Source organism: Canis aureus, chromosome 12 (genome assembly GCF_053574225.1).
Source record: "Canis aureus isolate CA01 chromosome 12, VMU_Caureus_v.1.0, whole genome shotgun sequence".
Lineage (NCBI taxonomy): Eukaryota > Metazoa > Chordata > Mammalia > Carnivora > Canidae > Canis > Canis aureus.
In genome coordinates, this window is record NC_135622.1 from 15755697 (window position 1) to 15783317 (window position 27621).

Consider the following 27621-nt stretch of genomic DNA (forward strand, 5'->3'; position numbering starts at 1 on the left):
ATGTTCACTTCTGATGTAATATTTGCTAAAGAATGGCTGAATTCAGCTTCATTCTGATGACCTGAACACCAGGTCTAGTAGGGAGAGCCACATAGCCCTAGACTTTGCTGTCCTTGGGAAGAGGTGCATATGAGGCCCCCTTTTAGTTTAGATTGCCAGGGCTGCTGCAGCAAAAGTGGTTCTAAGAGGGAAGATGATAGCAATACAGGCCTGCCTCAAGAAGCAAGAAAAATCTCAAACTGATCTTACAAGTAAAGGAGCTAGAAAAAGAACAAAAGCCAAAACCATCAGAAGGAAGGAAATAATAACAGATTAGAGAAGAAGTTATATAGAAACAAAAGGAACAGATCAATGAAACCAAGAGCTGATCATTTGAAAAGATGAACAAAATTGATAAACCTCTAGACAGACATTAAAAAACAAAAAACAAAAAACCCACAACTCACTAATGAAAGGAGAAATAGGGCAGCCCGGGTGGCTCAGCAGTTTGGCACCACCTTCAGCCCAGGGCCTGAACCTGGAGACCTGGGATTGAGTCCCATGTCAGGCTCCCCGCATGGAACCAGCTTCTTCCTCTGCCTGTGTCTCTCCCTCTCTCTCATGAATAAATAAATAAAATCTTAAAAAAAAAATTAACCAACAACCACAGAAATACAGTTGTAACACGATTATGACAACTTAGAAGAAATGGATAAATTCCTAGAAACACAACTCACCAAAACTAAAGGAGAAATAGATTTGAAAAGAGCAATTACCAAAAATTAAATTGAATCAGTAATCCAAAAACTCCCAACAAACAAAAGTCCAGGACCAGATGGCTTCATAGAACTCTACGAAACACTTAAAGAAGAGTTAATATCTATTCCTTCTCAAACTATTCTAAAAAATAGAAGAGGAAGGAAAACTTCCAAATTCATTCTATGAGGCCAGCATTACCCTGATACCAACACTAAAGACACTACAAAAAGAATAAATACAGGCCAATATCTCTTGAATACAGAAGTAAAATTCCTCATCAAATATTAGGAAACCAACATTTAAAAAATCGTAAACCACAATCAAGTGGGAATTACTCCTAGGATGCAAGGGTGGTTCAATATTTGCAAAACAATCAACATGATACATCACATCAATAAAAGAAAGGATAAAAACTATATGGCCATTTCTATTGATGCTGACAAAGTACATCCATTCATGATAGAAACACTGCAGAGTAGGTCTAGGGGGACTATGCCTCAACATAATAAAGCCCTTATGTCAAAACCCCACAGCAAACATCATCCTCAATGGGGAAAAAGAGTTTCTTGGGGCACATGGGTGGCTCAGCAGTTGAGTATCTGCCTTTGGCTCAGGGCATGATTCTGGAGTCCCAGGATGGAGCCCCACATCAGGCTCCCTGCGTGGAGCCTGCTTCTCCCTCTGCCTACATCTCTGCCTCTCTCACTGTGTCTCTCAAGAATAAATAAAATCTTAAAAAAAAAAAAAAAAAAAGAGTTTTTCTCCCAAAGGTCAGAAACAAGGATATCCACTCTCAACATTTTTATTCAACATAGTACTGGAAGTCCTAGCCACAAGAAATCAGACAACATAAAGAGCATCCAAACTGGTAAAGCAGCAAAACTTTCACTGCAGATGACATGACACTCTACATAGCAAACCCTAAAGACTATGTGTTTATTATTATTAATATTAATATTAACTAGAACTGATAAATGAATTCAGTAAAGTCACAGGATACAAAATCAGTGTACAGAAATCTGTTGCGTTTCTATACACTAATAACAGAAAGAGATTAAGAAAATAATCCCATGTATAATTGTACCAAAAACAATAAAATACCTAGGAATAAACTTAACCAAACAGGTAAAAGACTTATACTCTGAAAACTGTAAACACTAATGAAAGTCAGGAGAACACAAAGAAATGGAAAGATATTCCATGCTTATGGATTGGAAGAGCAAATACTGTCTATAGGATCCAAAGCAATTTTCAGATTTAATGCAAACCCTAACAAAATACCAATAGCATTTTTCTTTCTTTTTTTTTTTTTAATTACTTCTTTACTCATGAGAGAAACACACACACAGAGGGGCAGAGACACAGGCAGAGGGAGAAGCAGGCTCCATGCAGGGAGCCCAACATGGGACTCGATCCCACATCTCCAGGATCATGCCCTGGACTAAAGGCAGCACTAAACCACTGAGCCACCCGGGCTGCCCCCAACAGCATTTTTCACCAAACTAGAGCAATCCTAAAATTTGTATGGAACCACAAAAGACCTCCAATAGCCAAAGCAATCTTGAAAAAATTGGAGGCATCACAATTCCAGGTTTCAAGTTATACTACAAAACTATAGTAATCAAAACAGTATGGTACTGGCATAAAAATAGATCACTGGAAAAAAAATAGATCATTGGAATACAACAACTACAACAAAAGAGGGATCCTTGGGTGGTGCAGTGGTTTAGTGCCTGTCTTTGGCCCAGGGCACGATCCTGGAGACCCGGGATCGAATCCCACATCGGGCTCCCGGTGCATGGAGCCTGCTTCTCCCTCTGCCTGTGTCTCTGCTTCTCTCTCTCTCTCTCTCTCTCTCTATCATGAATAAATAAATAAAATCTTTAAAAAAAAAAAAAGTTAAAAAAAAAAAGAGAGAGAAATAAGTCCATGACTATATGGTCAATCTTTGACAGGCAAAACATATACAATGGGAAAAAGTCTTTTCAACAAATGGTGTTGGGAAAACTGGACAGCTACACGCAAAAGAATGAAACTGGACCACTTTCTTACACCATACACAAAAATAAACTCCTCGATGGACATGGAGCCTTATACTTAAACCCAAAATGGATTAAGGACCTAAGTGTGAGACCTGAAATCATAAAAATCCTAGAAGAGAGCACAGGTGATAATTTCTCTGACATTGGCCATAGCAATGTTTTTTCTAGATAGGTCTCCTGAGGCAAGGGAAATAAAAGTAAAGATAAACTATTGGAACTACGGGGAAAAAAAAAAAAACTATTGGAACTACGTCAAAATAAAGAGCTTCCAGACAACAAAAAATCGACAAAACAAAAAGACCATGTACTGAATGGAGAAGATATTTGCAAATGATATATCCTATAAGCGGTTAGTATCCAAAATATATAAAGAATTTTAGGAAAGCCCGGCTGGCTTAGCAGTTTAGCCCTGCCTTCAGCCCAGGGCCTGATCCTAGAGACCTGGGATCGAGTCCCACGTCGGGCTCCCTGGCATGGAGCCTGCTTCTCCCTCTGCCTGTGTCTCTGCCTCTGCCTCTCTCTCTCTGTCTCTCTCTGTCTCTCATTAATAAATAAACAAAATTTTTAAAAAATTTTATACACCAAAAAATAATCCAATTAAAATGGGCAGAATACATGAACAGACATTTCTCCAAAAAAGACATACAGATAGCTAACAGACACATGAAAAGATGCTCGACATCACTTACATCAGGTAAATGCATATCAAAACCACAATGAGATATCACCTCACATCTGTCAGAATATATAAAATAAAAAACACAAGAAACAAGTTTTGGCAAGGATGCGGAGAAAAAGAACCCTCATGCACTGTTGGGGGTAATGCAAAGTGGTGCAGCCACTGTGGAAAACAGTATGGAGGCTCCTCAAAAAATAAAAAATGGAATTACCATGTGATCCAGTAATCATACTACTGGGTATTTACCCAAAGAATAGGAAGCCACTAATTTGAAAGGATATATGCACCCCTATGTTTATTGAACCATTTTTTTTTTACAATAGCCAAATTATGAAAGTAGCTTAAGTGTCCACGGATAGATGAATGGATAAAGAAGACATGGTACATATGCACAACGGAATATTACTCAGCCATAAAAACGAATGAAATCTTGCCATTTGCAACAGTGGTGGAGCTAAGGAGTGGAATGCAAAGTGAAGTAAGTCAGAGGAAGACAATTAGTATGATCTCACTCATACATGGAATTTAAGAAACCAAACAAGCAAAAGAAAAAAAAAAAAGGAAACCAGGGAGGCCTGGGTAGCTCAGTTGTTGAGCGTCTGCCTTTGGCTCAGGGCGTGATCCCGGGGGCCCGGGATTGAGTCCTGTATTGGGCTCCCTGCAGGGAGCCTGCATCTCTTTCTCTCTGTGTGTGTGTTTCTGTCTCTCTCTCTCATGAATAAATAAAATATTTTTTAAAAAAGAAGAAAAAGAGGGATCCCTGGGTGGCGCAGTGGTTTAGCGCCTGCCTTTGTCCCAGGGCGCAATCCTGGAGACCCAGGATCGAATCCCACGTTGGGCTCCCGGTGCATGGAGCCTGCTTCTCCCTCTGCCTGTGTCTCTGCCTCTCTCTCTCACTGTCTGCCTATCATAAATAAATAATAAAAAAAAAAAATTAAAAAAAAAAAAAAGAAGAAGAAAAAGAAACCAAAAGCAGCCTTAACTATGAAGAACAAACAGATGATTGCCAGAGAGGAAGTGGGAGGAGGGGGAGTGAAATAGGTGATGGGGATTAAGGAGTGCACTTATATTGGCAGTATATATATGGCCAATCCTGGTGGTGGCTGATCTGTGAAAAAGGGGGAACTGAATGGAGGAAAAGACAGAAGGGACAGTGGAAGAGAGTCCCTTCCTACTTGAAACATCTGACTGAAATTGATTCGATATCTCAGGCTGACCACAAAGCCAGCAGTCCATAAAGACTTCAGCATTCTTTCTAATGGATGCCAGCATCCTGTTAGGTCACTAGACAGGAAAGCTAATCTCTGACGGCATCTGAGTGAAAACCCCATAATCATAAAAGGGCTGCCAAATGATAGGCTCATAGATTTTCTTCTCCATTTTCTTTCACTTGCAAATGAACCCTCTGGAAATATCTGGGCACACAAGACACTCCTGGGATCTTCATACTCATTCACATGTTTTACAAAAGTAGGATCACCCTGTGTTTGGTAACCTGCTTCTTTCCATTTGACATCTTTGGATTGAAGGAGACCTAGTCCTGTCCCTTCCTGAGCCAGAGCCACTGTCCTAACAGCCACATTTCATGGCTTGAGGAGAGGGTGGGGAGATTCCTGCCTCAGCAGGGCTGGCTGACTCACTCCTGGGTAACTATAATTATGCTTTCATCTCTTGTTATATAATGCCATGTTAAATATAGAAACACTAGATGACAGAAGTTTTTAAAAATTACCTGAAATCCCACCACATATTGGTTGCAAACATTTTCTGAGTGTGTAAATATAAACATATATATACAAAATTCTGATGAAATCATGCAGTATTGTTGTAATCTTTTTTTACTTAATGGATTTTTAAGTATCCAATAATACAGAACTACATCTTTTTAAAGAGTTGCTGTCAGAAGGTGGAGAAGGGTCAGTAAGGTATTTTCCAGACTGAGAAGGCACGAGCCCAAGTAACAAAGCAAGCCCCTTCTGTACCTTTTACAGGGAGTTTTATTCAAGGTAACTTACTGACAGTGGGCATCAGGCAGGTGGATGAGCCACACATTACACAGCTATTCTCTGCCCCTATCTGGACCTTAACACACAGCTTTTGTAAAACAAAGGAATCACTGTGATGAGGTCAAAAAGTAGTCATCTAAGTGGGGCACTCCAAAAGGAAAGCTTCTGAATTCATTCTGTGAGGCCAGCATTACTCTGATACCCAAACCAGAGAAAGATACTACTAAAAAAAAAAAAGAAAAAAGAAAAAAGAAAAGAAAAGAACCACAGGCCAATACTTCCAATGAACATAGATGCAAAAATTTTCAACAAAGTATTAACAAACTAAATTCAACAATACATCTTTAAAAAATCTTTCACCATGATCAAGTGGGATTTATTCCCAGGATGTAAGGATGGTTCAATATTTGCAAAACAATCAACATGATATATCAACAAGACAAGGGATAAAAAAAAACATGATTATTTCAACTGATGCTGAAAAAGCATTTGACAAAGGATAATATCCATTCATGATAAAAACCTTCTGCAGGTTAACGGGAAACATACCTCACCATAATAAAAGCCATTTATGAAAACCCATAGCTAACATCATACTCGATGGGGAAAAACTGAGTTCTTCTAGTAAGATCAGGAATAAGACAAGATGTCCCCTCCCACCACATTTATTCAACATAGTACTGGAAGTCCTAGACGCAAGCAATCAGATAAGATAAAGAAATAAAAGGCAACCAGACTGGTTGAGAAGAAGCAAAACGTCCACTGTTTGCAGGTGACATGATACTCTGTGTAGCAAAGCCTAAAGATTCCACCAAAAAACTACTAAAATTGATAAATGAATTCAGTAAAGTTACAGAATACAATATCAGTGTACAGAAATCTGTTGTGTTCCTATACACTAATAATGAAGAAAGAGAAATTAAGAAAACAATTCCATTTAGAACTATACCAAAAAACTGGGATCCCTGGGTGGCACAGCAGTTTGGTGCCTGCCTTTGGCCCAGGGCGCGATCCTGGAGACCCGGGATCGAATCCCACGTCGGGCTCCTGGTGCATGGAGCCTGCTTCTCCCTCTGCCTGTGTCTCTGCCTCTCTCTCTCTCTCTGTGACTATCATAAATAAATAAAAATAAAAATAAAAGAACTATACCAAAAAACAATAAAATAACTAGGAATAAACATAAGGAGGTGAAAGACCTGTACTTTGGGGGCATCTGGGTAGCTCAGTGGTTGAGCCTCTGCCTTTGGCTCAGGTCATGATCCCAGGGTCCTGTGATTGAGTCCCGCATCAGCTCCCTGCAAGGAGCCTGCTTCTCCCTCTGCCTATGTCTCTGCCTCTCTCTGTGTGTCTCTCATGAATAAATACATAAATTTTTTTTAAAAAATAAAGACTAGGATGCCTGGGTGGCTCAGCAGTCTAGCACCTGCCTTTGGCCCAGAGCATGATCCTGGAGTCCCAGGATCCAGTCCCGTATCGGGCTCCCTGCTTTGAGTCTGCTTCTCCCTCTGCCTGTGTCTCTCATAAATAAATAAATAAATAAATAAATAAATAAATAAATAAATAAAATATTTTTTTAAACTCTTAAAATATTTACATAAACTATAAAACTTTTCTTTTTTTAATTTTTTAAAAAATTTATTTATGGTCACAGAGAGAGAAAGAAAGAGAGGCAGAGACATAGGCAGAGGGAGAAGCAGGCTCCATGCATCGGGAGCCCAATGTGGGATTCGATCCCAGGTCTCCAGGATCACGCCCTGGGCCAAAGGCAGGCGCCAAACCACTGCGCCACCCAGGGATCCCTATAAAACTTTTCTAAATAAATTGACAATAAGAACAAAAAGATCGGGATCCCTGGGTGGTGCAGCGGTTTGGCGCCTGCCTTTGGCCCAGGGCGTGATCCTGGAGACCCGGGATCGAATCCCACATTGGGCTCCCGGTGCATGGAGCCTGCTTCTCCCTCTGCCTATATCTCTGCCTCTCTTTCTTTCTCTCTCTGTGACTACCATAAATAAATTAATTAATTAATTAAAAAAAAAGAACAAAAAGATCAACAAGATTTTACTCAAAAATGTATGAATAAACAGGAAGACCAGTTATCTGAAACCAAAAAAAAAAAAAAAAATCTTTTATTGCACAAAGAACAAACGTTAATTAAGAATTCAAAGACAGCAATGAGTCCTTGCAATCAAGACACAAGGGTAGACAGTGACTGCAATCTATTTTCAAAAAGATGGGCAGCCCCGGTGGCGCTTGGTGGGCAGCTTGGTGCCGCTTACAGCCTGGGGTGTGATCCTGGAGACCTGGGATCGAGTTCCACATCAGGCTCCCTGCATGGAACCTGCTTCTCCCTCTACCTCTGCCTGTGTCTCTGCCTCTCTCTGTGTGTCTATGAATAAATAAATAAAATCTTAAAAAAAAAAAGATTAAAAAGAATATCTCACCTACTCAACAAAATCAAGATTACTAGATAATAGACCAAATAGTATCTATGCTGAAAGCATAATTGATGTGCAGAGAACAGAATAATCAAAGCAGATTAGCAAACAGCTATTTAACAGGAAGGAACATCCAGGAGGATGCACGAGGCCATAAAAGACCATAAGAATAGATGCCGAAGAGCCTCCTGAGAATCCTGAGAGTCCCCATAAAGGACACAGAATAAATGGCTCTGAATCAGTAATCAAAGGTCTGAAATATTCCGAATGAGGTCAGATGAGAACACATAACTCCAAGGCTGCTCCAAGGCACCACAGGCTGTGGCTCATTCCACTGAGAAGTGAGCGTCCTGGAAATTAACTTCCTCCTATTGACCTGAAGATGCATTTCTGCAAAGAAATTTTGACTCTTCAGCATGTTCGCATTTGGAACCTGGAGCAAAAGCTGCTGCCCCACATCCAGGACCCACTCATTCCACAGCTGCTGCTGAACACCTGACTCCTAGTAGCTGCTGTGCTGGGTGCCGAGCACATGTGCCCAGGCCCACACAACCAAGCAGTTACATGTAAAACATATATATTTTTTAAAGATTTTATTTATTTATTTATTCATGAGAGACATACACAGAGAGAGAGAGGGGCAGAGACACAGGCAGAGGAAGAAGCAGGCTCCATGCAGGGAGCCCAAAGTGGGACTCGATCCCGGGACTCCAGGATCATGCCCTGGGCCTAAGGCAGGTGCTAAACCTCTGAGCCACCCAGGGATTCCCTAAACATATTTTAATATCAATGTTTATCATATAATTTAATTTCTAGTTACCACTTTTTAACAGCTAGTGTACCCTCATTGCTCTTTTTTCAGGAGTTTCCTAGCGTTCTTGTGTATTTATTTTTCTATACGAACTTTGGAATGAACTTTCCTAGTGTCAGGAAAAAATACTGTTGACACTTTTATTTGATTCATATTAAATCTATAAGTTACTTAGAACTGACATTTTTATGTGGTTGAGTCCTTCTATACAAGAACAAGTTTACATTTTCCATTTGTCCAAGTCTGCTTGCTGGTCATTTGCAAATTAAAGCACACAGGATGCAGGACAGAGTATAGGTGAGGAGTCATGGGGACGGGGCTGGAGAAGACCCAGGAGGCAGTGCTGCAGGATGCATGACAAAGGGATGGGATTCTCTGGGGTTGGCCGAAGAGCAACTCACAAGGAGCCATGCCCCCTGGGAAGCACCCGCGGAGCATCAGTTTGACCTCAAACCACACAAAGTGGGAAATTGGTATTCTTTTTTTTTTTTTTTTTTTTAAAGATTTTATTTATTTATTTATTCATGATAGTCACACGGAGAGAGAGAGGCAGAGACATAGGCAGAGGGAGAAGCAGGCTCCATGCAGGGAGCCCGATGTGGGATTCGATCCCGGGTCTCCAGGATCGCGCCCTGGGCCAAAGGCAGGCGCCAAACCGCTGCGCCACCCAGGGATCCCCGGAAATTGGTATTCTTGAAAAATATACCCCATTTGTCAGGGAAGAGACAGAGATTGAACTCAGCTATGCAGAGCAACTCAGGATCTTTTGAAGAAATACTAACCTAAAAAAGAAGTCGGAGGAGGAAGAAGAGTATGCGTACACATCATGGAAAGCTTTCCCTTCCGCCCTGTGAGTGAGTGACCCCGCAGGGTAGCCCTAACTGACCTGCCAGAACTTGACCTCACAGATCACCGTGGAGTGAGCGGCCTATGGTTAGGACCTGCGCAGGAGTGCAAATCGCACTGTCATGATACATGGAAGACAGATGCTCCCTGGAAGCAATTTAAATCGGGTAAAAGACAACGTCAGCAAGACTGCAAAAAGACTGGCCAAGCACAGCAGTGTTCTGAGAAAATGATGCCGACAGGAATGTTTTACAAAGTAGATGGTGAGGGGCACATGGGTGGCTCAGCGGTTGAGCATCTGCCTTCAGCTCAGGTCATAATTCTGGAGTCCTGAGGTGGAGTCCCCGCATTGGGATCCCTGCAGGGTGCCTGCTTCTCCCTCTGCCTGTGTCTCTGCCTCTCTCTCAAATAAATAAACAAACAAACAATCTTTAAGAAAAGATGGTGAAAAGGCACACTAGTAAGCTTGAACGTGTTGCCAATGACAGAGGACAGCAAAGCAGAATAGGCATCAATTCTCCAAGAAATACCACCATGAACTGCGTGACTATTACCATCTTCAGAGTTCCAACATCTTGCAGAAAATACAAAAGATGGAGGCAAGGGGGAGAGTGAGAACGAGAGAATCAATGAAGATGTACAGAGATTGACTGATGGGCAATAGCAATCAATGAAAAGTTCTCAGATGTAACAGGAAAGGCCACTGAATCAGTGATCGGGAAAATGTCACAGCTGCTAATAGAAATGTCAGATCAGAGTTTGAGCCTCACAGAGACATCTGAGGATGACACTCAGGCAAAGAAGTGTACTGTGTCTGAGAACAGTCTTTCAAATTCCAGAAAGGCAACCCAGAGGTCAAATCTGTTAGCATATCCAAAAAGGAGTTATAGCTATTCATAACAATAAATAAGTCTCCCGAACAGAAAAGGGAACTCAATGTTTCATGATCTTCAAATTCCAAATTCACTGCTTCAAAAAGCCTCAAGTACAGGTGATGCAATGCCAGAGGATTTCAATAATCTTCCACCTCAACAAAGAAGGAAGAAGCTATAAAAGAAAGTCAATGAATTAAATAAAGAAAGTCAATGAATTAAATAAAGATGGAGATGGAGATGGATCACAAATGTTGGAGAGGATGTGGAGAAAAGGGAACCCTCTTGTACTGTTGGTGGGAATGTGAACTGGTGCAGCCACTCTGGAAAACTGTGTGGAGTTTCCTCAAAGAGTTAAAAATAGACCTGCCCTACCACCCAGCAATTGCACTGCTGGGGATTTACCCCAAAGATACAGCTGCAATGAAACGCTGGGACACCTGCACCCCGATGTTTATAGCAGCAATGTCCACAATAGCCAAACTGTGGAAGGAGCCTCGGTGTCCATCGAAAGATGAATGGATAAAGAAGCTGTGGTCTATGTATACAATGGAATATTCCTCAGCCATTAGAAATGACAAATACCCACCATTTGCTTCGACGTGGATGGAACTGGAGGGTATTATGCTGAGTGAAGTAAGTCAATCGGAAAATGACAAACATTATTTGGTCTCATTCATTTGGGGAATATAAAAAATAGTGACAGGGAATAAAGGGGAAAGAAGAAAAAATGAGTGGGAAATATCAGAAAGGGAGACAGAACATGAGAGACTCCTAACTCTGGGAAATGAACTAGGGGTGGTAGAAAGGGAGGTGGGGGGGGTGACTGGGTGACGGGCACTGAGGGGGGCACTTGACGGGATGACCACTGGGTGTTATTCTGTATGTTGGCAAATTGAACACCAATAAAAAATAAATTTATTATATAAAAAAAGATGGCATGAAGATGATCATAGAAGAATGATTCTCTAAAGACTCCTCAGATAGGAGACTCAGCCATTTTGAGTCACAGATTAACAGAAGTTGCCCCAGATATAGAAGAACCATAACTAAATCTGGCTGGCTGGGGTTGAAGGCAGGCTCCCAACAGCCAAAGAATGGGCCTGACAACAGAGTAAACTGTACAAAACCCCCAAACCTCAAATAATGGTGCACAAGCCTTGTGGGGGCACAGGTGGCAGTTACAGAGAAGAGCCAAGTCAGGAGAGTGAGGGGCCGGTTCTGGGCATGGATTTTCAGTGAGTCTGATGACGAGGAACCCCTGCCCACCGCAGAGCTTATAAAGCTCTCTGCATAGTGAAGGGCAGAATGAAGCAGTCATCCCAGCAGCTGAAGCAGAAACACTATGGCTCAGAGGAAAATAAAGGCGCATCTGCACTGGGAGAAAGGAAAGGAACAGGGTTACATTCCTACTCTCTTTGTCAAAGTCTGTTTGCACAAAAATGCTAAAGGTGCCAAGATGTATATTTAGTATCATTTTTAAAACTTTGTAAAACAAAACAAAACAAAACTTAAATTGTTTCTCCCCACAACTGTGATTGTTACAAGCGGTCCTTCAAAAGACAGGCTGGATGGATAGCGCCACAGTATATGTTTTTACGGACTCACATAGTAGGCTTTTAGGCACTGTACACCTGAGGTTCCCTCTGCTTTTTTTTTTTTTTTTCTAGTTAGACAAGGATTTTATTGCTTGAATACACAGACGCATTTATGCAACCAGGGCAGAAGCTGTGAATGACTCAAATTTCCATTTGGCGGGGCGGGGTGCGGACTCATCTGGCCTTATAATATCAAGCCAACTGGTGAATATGGCTCTTGATCAGAATTAGTCTGAATTTAGCATCCTTATCCTTTCTGTTCTTCTCAAAATGCTTTCAATTGGCAACAGCTTTCTTAATCAAATGGTAGAGGTCCTCAGGAGGATCAGGAGCAAGTCCTTTAGCCCTAAAAACTCTCAAGATCTTATTGCCTGTCGCAAAAATGTGCTTGTACAACACCATACAAGTCCCTCCAGATCACACCGATTGCCCAGGAACGTGCATGTGACCCATGACAGCAGTTCTCACACGGGAGAAAAAAATCCCAGCTACTTTGAATTCTAATCCAGTCTCTCTTGCTAAGAAGTTTTACACTGAAAGCTGTCAACTGCCAATTTACAACTGTGCCATTCGAAATCTGATAAACCTTTTTTCTCTTGGCAGTATCTGTATACAACAAAAAAGTTGGATTCCACCTCCTAACGATTGTTTCTGAACCAAGAAGGATAGTGTCATGCAGGTGCAGAAGACCTCAGCTCTCTTATTTATATACAGTGTCTACCATGAATTAGACTACATCAGAATGTTACATTTTGTAACTTAATAAATTGACCTAAGCTAGTTTGTTAAATTTTCCCGTCATTTACTTAGGGGAAATCATGAACAAAATAAAGCCTCACCTTTCTTGAGTAAAGAATGAGAAAATACTTATGCTGGCAATAAACATTTGTATTTTTCCTTAAATGTGCTTAAGATCATGGTCAATTCATTGTGATTATGCTAGCATATCTATTTGATCCCACATAACCAATTGAAATCTGGAAAAGCTTGGACAATTAACCTGTTGATTTTTACACATGACATCAGTTGACCTCCCTCAATAGAACTAACACAATAGATCAGATGTTCTCATGCTGTATAGACAGGTTTATATGCAAACAGTGCTTGTCTACTTCTCAACCACCTTGTTTCTGTTTTAGCAGGTTTTGTGGCAAGAGTAGGTGTGTTCAGCTCCCACTTCCCTAGTCTGGCCTATACAAGAGTGCAGTGTGGCAGTAACTATTGCCACACATGGACACTCAGCATATTGCTTCTCAAAGAGCAGATAAATCATTGGTGTCTTTAAAACTTCAGTTTCAAATTGACTGGGATTTTTAAAATGTAAAACATGTAAAGGCTCACTTTAGAAAATAATATGATTAACTTCAGCCAGAATAAAATAAAATTTTCTCACCAACTTTAAAAACCTGCCCACATAGGATTTGCATTCTTAAATTGGTACTGAAGCAGGAGGATGGAGAGTGAAATGAGTCCGTGCTTAGATAGCTACCAAGTCCAGTGTTTTACCATGTTCAGGAATGAGATCTACCCAGAGATCATGGAGAACCAGCTATTAAATTCAACGGGTCAGAAGAAAGGTGTCAGGTTGAGATGTTCTTCTCTCTCTCTCTCTCTCTCTCTCTCTCTGGAGAAATATTTATTCATGTCCTTTCTACTTTTATTTATTTTTATTTTTTTAAAGATTTACTTATTTATTCATGAGAGACACAGAGAGAGAGAGAGAGAGAGAAAGAGAGAGAGAGAGAGAGAAGCAGAGACACAGGCAGAGGGAGAAGCAAGCTCTATGCAGGGAGCCCAATGTGGGACTCGATCCCAGGACTCCAGGATCACGCCATGGGCCAAAGGCAGGCACTGAACTGCTGCCACCCAGGGATCCCCAAGTTCTCTTTTTTCATGTATTGTATCAAGAAAATCAGCTGATCCTCAAATCATGAGTATTTGTTTTAATGAAACAAATGCTTGTCCTCACACAGCACTAGAAGATTCCTAGTTTCAGACATTAAACCAAATGAAGGGGAGACTGAAGATATAAGAAATCTGACCTTCCTATACCAGATGATAAGCTCATTTTCAAACTGTTAGCTATGAGAGGAAGCAAAATAAACACTGAAAAAGCCTAAAATGGGGCAAGTCAACATACGCTTCTAAAAAGCTGCCTTGAAAACATCCTGGTCTTTGAACTTTTTTTTCTTTTGAGTTGTGCAAATCTGATTCAGAAAATAGCTCAGTTGGTTTGGACAGGGCGGGGCAGTTGGCTGTGCACATACACCTATGATCATTAACTTACACTGTAAGCCTCAGCTCCAAGAACAGAGGAAGATGTGGGGCAAGGATGGAGCAGCTCAAGACAGTTTGTATTTTCAGTTCCACTAATTGGTGCCTGAAGTAGTAGAAAAAGTACTGAAACAATTTCCAAGGCATCATAACTTTCGACTTCCACCCAAAGCATTTTTCTGCCAACAGTTCTCTGTTAAATAAAAGAGGGACAGTCTCAGCTTGTTTATAGTTTTCTTCCGTTGTTTCATAGGTTAGTAATTATACGCTTATAGGTTAATGATGTGTGTGGAAAAGTTTTCCTTTTTTTTTTAAGATTTTATTTATTTATTCATGAGAGACACACACACAGAGAGAGAGAGAGAGAGAGAGAAGCAGAGACACAGGCAGAGGGAGAAGCAGGCTCCACACAGGGAGCCCAACGTGGGACTTGATCCTGGGTCTCCAGGTGGCGCCAAAGGTGGCGCCAAAGGTGGCGCTAAATCACTGAGCCACCCGGGCAGCCCTGGAAAAGCCTTTCCTACCTAACCTTGTTTATAAATCTACCAAACCTCACCCAAGACAACCATCCTTTAAACCCATCCTGTCCAGTTAAGCTGCTACTTTCTGATGCCTCTAACTCAGGGTACTTGTTTTATTTTTAATAATGCCAGTGTATTTTCTTGGTGTGGTGTCTTAAGGTGTGACTATTTAATGTTTGCCAAAATGTTTAGAACAAAGTAATATTCTTTTTTCCTTTTCTTTTTATTTTATTTACTTGAGAGAGAGAAAAAGAGAAAGCATGATCCAGGGAGGGGCAGTGGGAGAGGGAGAAGCAGACTCCCCACTGAGCAGGGGTCCTGATGGGGAGCTCCATCTCAGGACCCTGGGATCACGACCTGAGCAGAAGGCAGACATTTAACTGACTGAGCCACTCAGGCACCCCTAGAGTAACTTTCAATTGGCCAACCAGATGGTGACTTCTCTTGCAGTTTTGTTTTTGTTATAAAAATTGCTTTCTATAGCAAAAAATGGTAAATAGATATGCGAACAATTAAGAGAAAGGAATCCCAGTATATCACTAAAAAAGCCAGCAAACTGTGAGAGAAGAGGGCAAGAGAATAAAGGAAAAGAGGAACTACAAAAACAACCATAAAACAAGCAACAAAATGGCAATACCTACATTCTTATCGATAATTATTTTGAATGTAAATGAAATAAACACTCCAATTGAAAGACATAAAGTGACAGAATGGATTAAAAAGCAAGACCCATCTATATGCTGCCTACCAGAGACTCATGTCAGACCTAAAAACACCTGCAGATTGGGCGGCCCAGGTGGCTCACCGGTTTAGCGCCACCTTCAGCCCAGGGTGTGATCCTGGAGACCCGGGATCGAGTCCTGAATTCGGGCTCCCTGCATGGAGCCTGCTTCTCCCTCTGCCTGTGTCTCTGCTTCTCTCTCTCTCTATCTCTCTCTATCTCTATCTCTATCTCTATCTCTATCTATCTCTATCTCTATCTATCTCTATCTCTCATGAATAAATAAAATATTTAAAAAAATAATAAATGAAATAGAAACTAAAATACAATAGAACAGATCAATGAAACCAGAAGTTGGTTCTTTGAAAAGATCAACAAAACTGATATGATTAAATCAGTTAAATCTAATTTAACCAGACTTATTGAGAGAGAGAGAGAGAGAGAGAGAGAGAGAACTTAAACAAAATCAGAATGAAAGAGGAGAAATAACAATCGACACAACAAAAATACAAAGAATTATAAGAGGGTATTATGAAGGTGCACCTGGGTGGCTCAGTGGTTGATTGTCTGCCTTTGGCTCAGGTCGTGATCCCAAGATGCTGGGATGAAGTCCCGCATCTGGCTCCTTGCTGGGATCCTGCTTCTCCCTCTGCCTGTGTCTCTGCCTCTCTCTCTCTCTCTCTCTGTCTCTCATGAATAAATAAATAAAATCTTAAAAAAAAAAAAACAACCCAAACAGCCAAAGCAATCCTGAAAAAAGAGCAAAACTGATGGAATCACAATCCAGATTTTAAGATATACTACAAAGGTATGATGAGCAAAACAGTACGGCACTGGCACAGAAACAGATACATTAAATTAAAAATGATCCAGTAATTCCACTACTGGGTATTGGGGTATTTACCCAAAGAATAGGAAAATACTAGTCTGAAAAGATATATGCCCGCCTGTGTTTATTGCAGCATTACTTACAATAGCCAAATTATGGAAGCAATTCAAGTGTCCACAGATAGATGAATGGATAAAGATGTGGTGTGTATATGCACATGTGCACATGTGCATGCATGTGTACACACCACACACCATGGAGTATTGCTTAGCCATGAAAAAGGATGAAATCTAGAGAATGTGAATGAATCTAGAGAATATAACGTGAATTATATGATAGATACCTAGAATCTATGTGAATGAATCTAGAGAATATAATGCTAAGTGAAGTAAGTTGGAGAAAGACATTGGACAGTCACGTGCAGAAGAATGAAACTAGACCATTCTCTTACACCAGACACAAAGATACACTCAAAATGGATGAAAGATCTAAATGTGAGACAAGAATCCATCAAAATCCTAGAGGAGAACACAGGCAACACCCTTTTTGAACTTGGCCACAGCAACTTCTTGCAAGATACATCCATGAAGGCAAGGGAAACAAAAGCAAAAATGAACTATTGGGACTTCATCAAGATAAGAAGCTTTTGCACAGCAAAGGATACAGTCAACAAAACTAAAAGACAACCTACAGAATGGGAGAAGATATTTGCAAATGACCTATCAGATAAAGGGCTAGTATCCAAGATCTATAAAGAACTTATTCAACTCAACAGCAAAGAAACAAACAATCCAATCATGAAATGGGCAAAAGACATGAACAGAAATCTCACAGCGGAAGACATAGACATGGCCAACAGCACATGAGAAAATGCTCCACATCACTTGCCATCAGGGAAATACAAATCAAAACCACAATGAGATACCACCTCACACCAGTGAGAATGGGGAAAATTAACAAGGCAGGAAACCACAAATGTTGGAGAGGATGTGGAGAAAGGGGAACCCTCTTGCACTGTTGGTGGGAATGTGAACTGGTGCAGCTACTCTGGAGAACTGTGTGGAGGTTCCTCTAAGAGTTAAAAATAGATCTGCCCTATAACCCAGCAATTTCACTGCTGGGGATTTACCCCAAAGATGCAGACGCAGTGAGATGGCAGGACACCTGTACCCCAATGTTTCTAGCAGCAATGTCCACAATAGCCAAACTGTGGAAGGAGCCTCGGTGTCCATGAAAGATGAATGGATAAAGAAGCTGTGGTCTATGTATACAATGGAATATTACTCAGCCATTAGAAACAACGAATACCCACCATTTGCTTTGTTGTGGAGGGACCTGGAGGGTATTATGCTGAGTGAAATAAATCAATCGGAGAAGGACAAACATTATATGGTCTCATTCATTTGGGGAATATAAAAAATAGTGAAAGGGAATAAAGGGGAAAGGAGAGAAAATGAGTGGGAAATATCAGCGAGGGAGACAGAACATGAGAGACTCCTAACTCTGGGAAATGAACAAGGGGTAGTGGAAAGGGAGGTTGGCGGGGGGTTGGGGTGACTGGGTGACGGGCAGTGAGGGGGGCACTTGACGCGATAAGCACTGGGTGTTATGTTATATATTGGCAAATTGAACTCCAATAAAAAAAAAAAACTTCAAAAAAAGTTGAAAAAAATTTTTTAAAAGTTGGAGAAAGACAAATACTATATGATTTCACTCATATGTGAATTTAAAAAACAAAATAGATGAATAAAGGGGAAAAAGACAAACCAAAAAATAGACTCTTAACCATAGAGAATAAGCTGATGGTTACCAGAGAGGAGATAGGTGGGAGAATCACAAAATGGGTGATGGGGATTAAAGAGTACACTTTGATGAGCACTGAGTAATGTGTAGAATTACTGAATCACTATATTATATACCTGAAACCAAGATAACACTGTAAGTTAATTATACTGGGATTAAATGGTTTTTTTTAATGATCAAATGTAATCAGGAATATGAATATTATGCAAATTGTTTTAAGCTTTAAAAACTAAACTATTATTTACATTCAACTCCAAACATTTTTTCCCAAGAAGGGGAAACACACTGTAAATCTGAAATCCCCAAACACCCAAGTATTTACAAATATGGGTACAGTTCCAAGGTGCCCTCACAAAAAAGGTTTCCTGTGACCGGGATCCCTGGGTGGTGCAGCGGTTTAGCGCCTGCCTTTGGCCCAGGGCGTGATCCTGGAGACCCGGGATCGAATCCCACGTCAGGCTCCCGGTGCATGGAGCCTGCTTCTCCCTCTGCCTATGTCTCTGCCTCTCTCTCTCACTGTGTGCCTATCATAAATAAATAAAATAAATTAAAAAAAATTGAAAAAAAAAAAAAAAGGTTTCCTGTGACCATATGTGGTTGAGGAATATGCCTTTGGTGTCTAAGGCACAGTTCTTTTTAAATCTAAAATAAGTAGAGGCTTGTCTCTCTTTTTTTTAAATTTTATTTATTTATGTTAAGTAACTCTACACCCAATGTGGGGCTCGAACTCATGATCCAGAGATTAAGAGTTGTACGGTCCACCCACTGAGGCAGCCAGTTGCCCCAAGCAGAAGCTCATTTTTAATGACAAAAAAATTGCTTTCTAAAAAAAAAAAAAAAAAAAAAAAAATTGCTTTCTGTCAAACACATCCATAATTTCCTCACAGGATATATCGGTATGCACTATTTAAAAACTAAAGGGTCATCAAAAGCAAGGAAATTTTGAGAAACTGTCATGGCCAAGAAGAAGCCAAAGGGGACATGACAACGACATGTAATGTGGTGTCGTGGAGGGGCACCAGGGAAAAGATACTAAGGGAAAAGTAAGGATATTGAATAAACTATGGGCTTTAATTTGTAATACCGTATCAATATTGGTTCATTAATTGTAACAAATGTACCACGCTAATCTAAACTGCTGAGAGTAGGGGAAATGGTGTGGGATACACAGGCACTCTGTACTATCTTCTCCATTTTTCTGTAAATCTAAAATAGTTCTAAAAACAGTTATATAACTGTCCTAAAAACCATTTATTTAAAAAAAGCTAACATTATTACTTGAACCTTAGTTGTTCTCATTTTTTTTACTCTTTCATCCATTTGTTTAGCTGGCTATTCTGCTCCCTGAGGACCTGTGGGTTTTTATAACTGCTGGGGAGGTGGCCTGCTGGCCGAGGCCAGAGATGATGACAGACGTTCAGGTTCTGAATAAATAAATGATGCTTGAATAAAGGTCAACGTGATTGAAGAAACCCTCCTATCTGCCTCTCTAATAATCATTATATTTTTCTAGAACAAAACAAAACAAAATTAAAGTGCCTAAGTGTTCTTTGAAATTCACAGTGTCAGGGTATCTTACCACGACCTAGGAAATGAGACCAGTTTCCTGACAGCACCTAATGACAGACTTAATCCTATCAGCATTATTAGAACGAATGCAAATGTAAAAGATGTCAAAAGTCGGGCTCACTCGGGCAAGGGGAGAATGGTAAGATAGGGATGGTGTGGCTTCAGGCTTCCTGGGTTGCAAGCAAGAAACAACTCTGTTGACTCAAGCCAAAGGTTTCTGACATGCACCTGGCATCTGCGAGGTGGGGGTGGGAGGGGTGTCTTACCTTGCCGGCCAGAGGGTGCTCCAGAAAACTCGGGAAACTCCCAGATGGCAGAGGCCTGGCCCGCCTGGGGCAGGTGGGGGACCGGGGCCCACCTCCAGCTCCGGTGGCCGAGACACTCTCCCACCGTCCCCGATCCCCCGGTGGAATCAGGGGGTGGGGGCAGCCCCTGCAGGCCCCCCTCACCAAGGTGGGTAGGGGATGGAGGCGAGCTGGCAAACACACAGGCGCAGCCGCCCCATGGAAGGAAAGGGGGTGAGCAGGGCAAGCCTCACCCAGTTTTGGGGACAGAGGTAGGGGGTCTGTCCTGACTCAGGAGGCTCTAAGGCACGCAGGGCGGTTCGCCTGTCTTTCACTGCTTGGTCTCTGCCTCTGGACCTGGAAGCGCCCCAGGTGTGAGTATTTTTAAACACCCCAGGTGGTTCTCATTTGCAGCAGGAGTGAGAATCACTGTCTACTTTATTTCCGGTGTCCGCTTCCTCTTAACTCAGATTTGCAAATGCCTCGCAGGGCATCTGCCAGGCCATTTTTCCAACTTCCGTTTCTCCTGGATGGATTCTCTCCATAGTTCCTGATTGGAATTGCCCTTATTTGTTAGCCCAGAGCTTTCCACCAGCCATGAGCTGTCCTTGGTCCTTGGGTCATTTACTCTCACCCTTTCCAGTTTGGATTCGCCAGAAAGAGACTTGGATTCCTCCGCTCTTTGCCAATTCAAGCACATGGCTGGGGTTTGGTGGCCCCAGGGCCCCTCCCAGGCTGCTGGCCAGCCCGTGGGCTAGCTGCTAGCTGGGTGGTCTAATCAGGGGAGAGAGGGGCACTACATGAACCCTTGGGACCCAACCAGCCTGGGGGAGGGCTATGGGCAGGGCAGTGTCCCTTAGGTTGATTTATCTGGTCAGCAAGCACCTATCTCAAGGTGCTTTGGATTTTCTGCTGGAGAAGAGTACATTGTTTTTAAAAGGACACTTGAGGGGATCCCTGGGTGGTGCAGCGGTTTGGCGCCTGCCTTTGGCCCAGGGCGCGATCCTGGAGATCGAATCCCACGTTAGGCTCCCGGTGCATGGAGCCTGCTTCTCCCTCTGCCTGTGTCTCTGCCCCTCTCTCTCTCTCTCTCTCTCTCTCTCTCTCTCTGTGTGACTATCATTAAAAAAAAAAAAAAAAAAAAAGGACACTTGACTCAGAAAATGTACCAAATCGATTCAGCAATTTCCACAAGTAGCACTTAATCAAAAAGCTAAGGGTTGGCCGTATCAGATACAATGTTATACTCTGGCCACTCAGAGTAAACAATTTCTTCTTGTTTAATCAACTAAAAAGAAGCTCTGATTCCTCTCCCAACTTTCCTTTTAGTTTTGGAGGAAGGATAACTGCAGAGGGCGGCAGGGAACTCCTTGAAACGTTGTTGCCAGATTTGGGAACAGACATGTGGAAGTGGTAGGGCTGACACGTTTCTCTGGGCCTGAAGAGTCACCTGGGGTGGGAGTGGGGTGAAGCCAGGCAAGAGTCCGACGTTCTCTGGTGTCCCCCCACTCCTAGGAGGCCTGCCAGGCCACATCATCTTTCCCTCCAGTCAAGAATACCTATTGTTGGGGGGCCTGGGTAGCCCAGTCAGTTAAGTGTCTGACTTCAGCTCCAGTCCGATCTCCCGGTCCTGAGATGGAGCCCAGCGTCGTGCTCCCTGCTCGGTGGGGTCTGCTTCACCTTCTCCCTCTACCTGCTGCTCCCCCTGCACATGCTCTTTCTGTCTCTCTCTAAAATAAATACAATCTTAAAATTAAAAACAAAACAAAACAAAAAAAAGCCTGTTGTTTGCCCCAGCCTCTTCTTGGCACAGAACCCTCACTTTTTTTGCCAATTGCTCTTCTCTCCACTCTAAACCAGAGTCCAGAGAAAGACTGCCGCGTCATAGGACTCCTGGGTGGCACCTGATTCAAGGTGGGCCCATCAGAGGCCTTCCCTGGCATTCTTTGGACTGGAACTTGGAAGAAAGTTCTGCCCTTCTCGCGCCTTGGACATTAAGTATAAAAATTCAGAGCTCTGGGCAGTACAGTGAGTCATACACGGGCAGTATATGGTGAATGCCCATCTACAAGAAATGTATCTAATAAAGTCGATCTGCAGAGAGAAATAGACAGAAGATGCGGAGCCCCGGGGACCTGTGGGACACTTAGCTCTACCCCATCCTTTCGGCAGCTCGGCTCTTCAGCGTCTCCTTCAATAGGTGAACCGCCCCAGTGTCCTGCCCGTAGCGCACAAGCGCCAGTGTACAGTTATCCTTCCTTCTAGAGCTTCCCCCAAAACTTAGTGGCTTCAAACAACAAATATTTATTATATCCCAATTTCTGTTGGTCAAGAATTGGGAGTAGCTTAGCTCAGTGGTTCTGGCAAGCGGCAGTCAAGGTGCCGGCTGGGGCGACAGCTGTCTGAAGGCTTAGCTGTGGCTGGGACTCGGGAGGACACGCTTCTGAGACGGCTTACCCAAATGGCTCTGGTTTGGGCAGAAGGTTTAGTTCCGTGCTGGCCGTCGGCAGGCCTGTCCCATAGGCTGTGGCTAAGAGGCGGCGGTTCCTCGCGAGGCCCTCTCCACGGCTGCTCGAGGCCCTCACGACATGGCGGCCCCCTTCCCCCAGTCAGCAACCCGAGGAGGAGCAGGCAGCCGCGGTGCCTTCTACCACATAGTCCCTGAAGCTGCACCTTGTCATTTCTACTTTATTCTGTTCCTGAGAAGCAGAGGCTACGTCCAGCCCAGCCCCAGGAGGACAGCTGGGCTCCACGCAGGTAACCGACCGGTGCCGAATCCTGTTCCCGCCGACCGCTACCTTCTCCTGGCCTCGGGGCTTTTCCGAGGCGTTTCCTCCCTCCACCACCTAAAAGCTGTCCCCTGCGCTGCGCTTTCAGAGGCGCCTCTGATCCTCGGTTCTGTTTTATCCTGGCTTCTCAGCTCTTACACAACTCAGCTCTTATTCCATGTAAAAGGCGGGTCTGCCTTGGCAGGACACCAATCCCTCCCCCATACTGCGGAGACAGAGAATATTTTTAAACCCCAAAATGGGGGCATGGTATGGGAACAGAACATTCACAATTCGTGCTGCTCCCAAACTCAGGCCCCAGGTTGTTTTAACGACATACTTTCATTTCTTAGGGAGGTACTGGGGAGCCTCAGAAATGCCAGTGACCACGGCTTTCCCTGGTGAGCAGCTCCATGACAGACAAAGGACACACTGGAGAAAGAAGCAGATGATCAGGCCGCCCTCACCACGGTGACTGGGGTGCTGGGGACCAGGAGGGGCAGTGGACACAGTGGCTCAGGAAGCTGTCCAGCAGGGAAGCGGGGGTGGCAGGGCAGGAGCCACACGGGAACAGGAGAACCCATTAGGGCTCTCAGTTGCAAGCAACACTGACCAGACTGGTGTGAACAATAAAGAATTTAGTGAAAGGACATGGAACAGTCACAGATTTGTGGGAACGATGGCGAACCAGCTTCTGCTTTGGGCAGGAACGGGGAAGGCTCTGTTACCAGAGCCTAAAAATCATGCCACCGACCCAGACACTGCGACGGCCACGGCAGACTCCAGAGACGGCAGCTTGTTACACAAACTCTCCCACAGTCTCGCACAGGCGGAGCGCCGGACCCTGCTGCCGCGGCTGCTGGGATGGACGTGCCACTACCCCTCCTTCTCAGCTCCCCAATTCAAAGTCCAGATCCGTCTGATGGGCTGGGTCTAGACCACCGACCTGTGCCCATTGGCGAGGGAGCTGGGAAAGCAAACCTTTTCCACTTCTGCTGTGGGAGGTGAGATGCAGAGTGTGGCAGATCTTCAAGCAGGAAGAAGACCTTGACCCTGGCGTCCCAGACTCCTCAGAGTCCACGCCAGGTAGTAAGAAATTGAAGGTCTAACATCATTCTGGTAAGAAGTTTGGAGGAAGGGAAAGACAGGCATTAAACTGAGGGAATAGGGATCCCTGGGTGGCGCAGTGGTTTGGCGCCTGCCTTTGGCCCAGGGCATGATCCTGGAGACCCGGGATCGAATCCCACATCGGGCTCCCGGTGCATGGAGCCTGCTTCTCCCTCTGCCTGTGTCTCTGCCTCTCTCTCTCGCTCTCTCTGTGACTATCATAAATAAAATAAAAATTAAAAAAAAAAATAATAAACTGAGGGAATAGTAAAACCAAACGATATTTTTTTTCTCTTTCCTTTTTTTCTTTTCTTTTTTGGTAAGATTAAGGGGCCTTAATAGTTCCCTAGAGGAGAAGAAACAAGAAAGTCTCTTGACATGACAACTAGCTGGCACTCCAATCCGTGTGTGTAGCAGCAAGACAGCAGTGTCTGAGGACAAGAGCACTCTGGGCAAAAGGACAGTGCCTCTGAAACAAAGGAACTGGATGCATCACCAGTGGCTCTTCAAAGGTTTCAGTTGTCTGTTGCCTTTAATTAATCTCTAAATAGAGAACATATCCTTCTATGATTATAATACAGAAATGTCTATGAACAAAATACATAACTTTTTTGATAAATGCCTAGGAAAGGATGGTGTCAGCCAAGTTCATCCAAAGGCGTTAAGTAGCAGCATCTATGTAGCCAGGCCATGGTCAGTGTTTGGGGACAGAGGTAAATATCCGCAATCCGTGCATCCCTTTGATTTCTTCTTTTAGTGCCTAAGTAAGTAGAAGAGCATCACTGTTTTGCATTTGACATGGATTACAGTAAGTCTCTGTGAGTGTGTTTGGCTCCACAGGAGGCTCAACACATGCTTTGGCTAACCAGTTTTTCCTTTTTTTTTTTTTTTTTTTTAGAAAATAGTTTTTTTTTTTTTAAATTAGTGTCTAATGAGGCTCAAAAATCAAAAGTTATAGAAAGGTGTGCACTGAAGTTTCCTTCCCCCCGCCCCCAAACCTGTCCTCCACCACCCCTCATTCCCACCACCATCCACAAATAGAGAAATGGTGTAAATTTCCTGTGTGTCTTTGCAATGATTGAAAAATGCTTATTTAAGCTAATATGAATATAGCTCCACCCTGGTACCTTTTTTTTTTTTTTTAAGATTTTCTTTATTTATTTATGAGAGACCTAGAGAGAGAGTGAGGAAGGCAGAGGCAGAGGCAGAGGCAGAAGCAGGCTCCCTGCAGGGAGCTCAATGCAGGCTTGATCCTAGGACCCCGGGATCACAACCTGAGCTGAAGGCAGACGCTCAACCACTGAGCCACCCAGGTGTCCTACCCTGCTACCTTTTAGGAACACAAATGGTAGTATTTTAAACACACTGTTCTATACTCCCCCTTGTCCACTAGCCACTGGATATCTTCATTGTGTACTGCTCTTGGACTAACCAATTTGCCTGATATTTAGGTAGCTGTGTCCATCTGGTGCAGCCTGATTGGTCCAGGGGTGACATGGGACCCAAACTGGGCCAATCAGAATCTCGACTGGGATTTTTCTGGGTGGAGCCTTGTCTCGGGTCATTTTACTTGAACAATGTCAGTTGGAGGTGGCTGAGGGCCATATTTTCCAATAAAAAGAGAAAGCCCATCTCCAGTAGGAGATAGTAAGGCCAACACACAGAAACTAAAAGCTCAGAGAGGTGGAGAGAGAGAGCATGAAAAAGAGCAAGCAGATAAACTTGTTTAAGACCCTAGGAACATCTGTCTGGATGGCTCAGAGGTTATCCCAGGCTCCTGGAATCAAGTTCTGCATTGAGCTCCCTACAGGGAGCCTACTTCTCCTTCTGCCTTTGCCTCTGCCTCTGTGTCTCTCATGAATAAATAAAATCTTAAAAAAAAAAAAAAAAAAAAAACAACCCTGAATCTAGATATACCAGAAACCAGATAATTCTGGCAATTTATTCCCTTTGTTTGCATTTGCTACTTTACAACAAAAAATATCCCTAACGTGTGGTCAGGTTTATAGGGAGAAGACTCCCTAGGGAAAATCTAGTCCTATCCCTTTCTTCGATAAAAAGAAATGGAATCTGTCCCCTGTCCAAACTCAGCAAGCGAGGAACAGAATTAGGACCTGAACCTAATGTTGTGGCTACTTCTCGTTTCCCTTGGGCTCCTGTCCAGCCCCGAAGCAGGAGCTGCTGTGTGCTGGGAGCCAAGGACATGCACCACCCCCTTCCACACTCACCAACTCACCAACGCCCCTGACTCTGCAGACAACAGAAATGCCCCAAGGGGCATGGGGGAAGACTCCTGTCCTCACCCTGGGGAGGGAACGTAGCTGGGCCACAAGCTCTCTGCTTTCTGCAGGCACAGAATGCCCCCTAAAGGCTGTCCCTGTCCCCATGTTTAGGCTGTCACCTGGGGCACAATCCTTAAAGTGTCCTTGGCTAGCGTGGGCCCAGGCACACCTTCATATGGAAGGCCTTGAGCCCTCATGCCCTGGGCACTGAGACCTCCCAATGCCTTCTAGCAGCTCTCTTGCAGGCTTCTGAGACGAGGTCAGCATATCTACCCGCTACAGAAGGTCTTACAGATCATTGGACTAGGGGCACTTGGGTAGCTCAGTTGGTTAAGCATCTGTCTTCAGCTCAGGTCATGATCCCCAGGTCCTGGGATTGAGCCCCACGTCAGGCTCTCTGCTCAGAGAGGAGCCTGCTTCTCCCTCTCCCTCTGCCTGCTGCTCCCCCTGCTTGTGCTCGCTGTCTCTCTCTCTCTGTCATATAAATAAATAAATAAATAAATAAATAAATAAATAAATAAATAAATAAATCTTTAAAAGAAAAAAAAAGATCAAGCAGGCAAGCAGGTAATTTCACAGCTGACGTCCTGGTAGGGAAGTGACTGGGCCATAGCCCCACAGTTTGTAAGATGTAGTTTGGGTAAACATTTCTCAGTGCCTGCTACTGTGCTGGGGTCACAGATACAAAAGGCATGGGAAAAGGATGAAAGAGGTAAAGGGAAGTAATACAAGGGCCCCCAAAATGGGCAAGGGAGATAGTGATAGGCGCTGCCAGTCCACAAGCACACAGGCGTTGCTGTGCATGTTCACAGGAGGGAGCTTGCATTGACACTGGCCCTTCATGGAGGAGGCAAACCAGGAGCTGGACAGTTGGGAGTGGGACAGGCAGAGGGACCAAGAAGTGGGTCCAGGAGGGAAGGCTGGGAACCTGGCCCAATTCACCAGGGGAAGCCTGGCTGTGAATCAGGAGCAGGCCACAGAGAAGAGGGTGGGTCTGGACTCCCCCAGGCACCAGGGCATCCGCTGTGGGGCTCCAGGCAGGGGAGATATGGGTGGAGGCACCTTCAGGGACAGGTGAATGGGCTACACACAAGAAAGAGGCTGAGAAGGGGAGAGGGCACCTGCTGTGGCCAAAATGCCTTCCACATGCGTCACAAGGCCAGACACGTGTGGCCAGACATCTCATGCGATCTTTGCCAATAAGGACACGGAGGCTTGGATCCCACTGTGCAGCAGACAGCCAAGAAGGAACCGGCCTCGTCTAACACAAAAGGGAACTCAGTGCTCATTTCTCTCCCTGTGGCTGTTTCCCAGGCAGGAAAAGGCTGGGTGGCATCCCTGGGGCCTGGCCCAAAGTCAATACTGGTGACTATTCCAGAGGAGAAGGCTGATGAGCCTCAGATGCTGAAAGAGTCTAGGCCACAGGTCGGCAGGGT

General features: G+C 43.6%; 1 protein-coding gene and 1 long non-coding RNA gene across 3 annotated transcripts in view; one reads left to right on the forward strand and one right to left on the reverse strand.

The window, feature by feature from the left end:
• Positions 1-27621, reverse strand: part of BOLA3 (bolA family member 3) — a 39638-nt gene that overhangs the window by 4634 nt on the left and 7383 nt on the right. The window contains exons 4-5 of one of the 2 annotated variants that reach the window (XM_077842937.1): positions 24178-24663; positions 23415-23970 (exon numbers count right to left, since the gene is read on the reverse strand). The exons of the other annotated variant lie outside the window; for it this stretch is intronic. Coding sequence (XP_077699063.1) covers positions 24598-24663 — 66 coding nt within the window. The 3' untranslated portion in view covers positions 23415-23970; positions 24178-24597. Of the gene's footprint in view, positions 1-23414; positions 23971-24177; positions 24664-27621 lie in introns of those variants that run through there. 2 annotated transcript variants of the gene reach the window in all.
• Positions 22216-23957, forward strand: LOC144280669 (uncharacterized). Its single transcript, XR_013349086.1, has 2 exons — positions 22216-22785; positions 23150-23957. It is a non-coding gene; the product is annotated as an uncharacterized LOC144280669 (long non-coding RNA).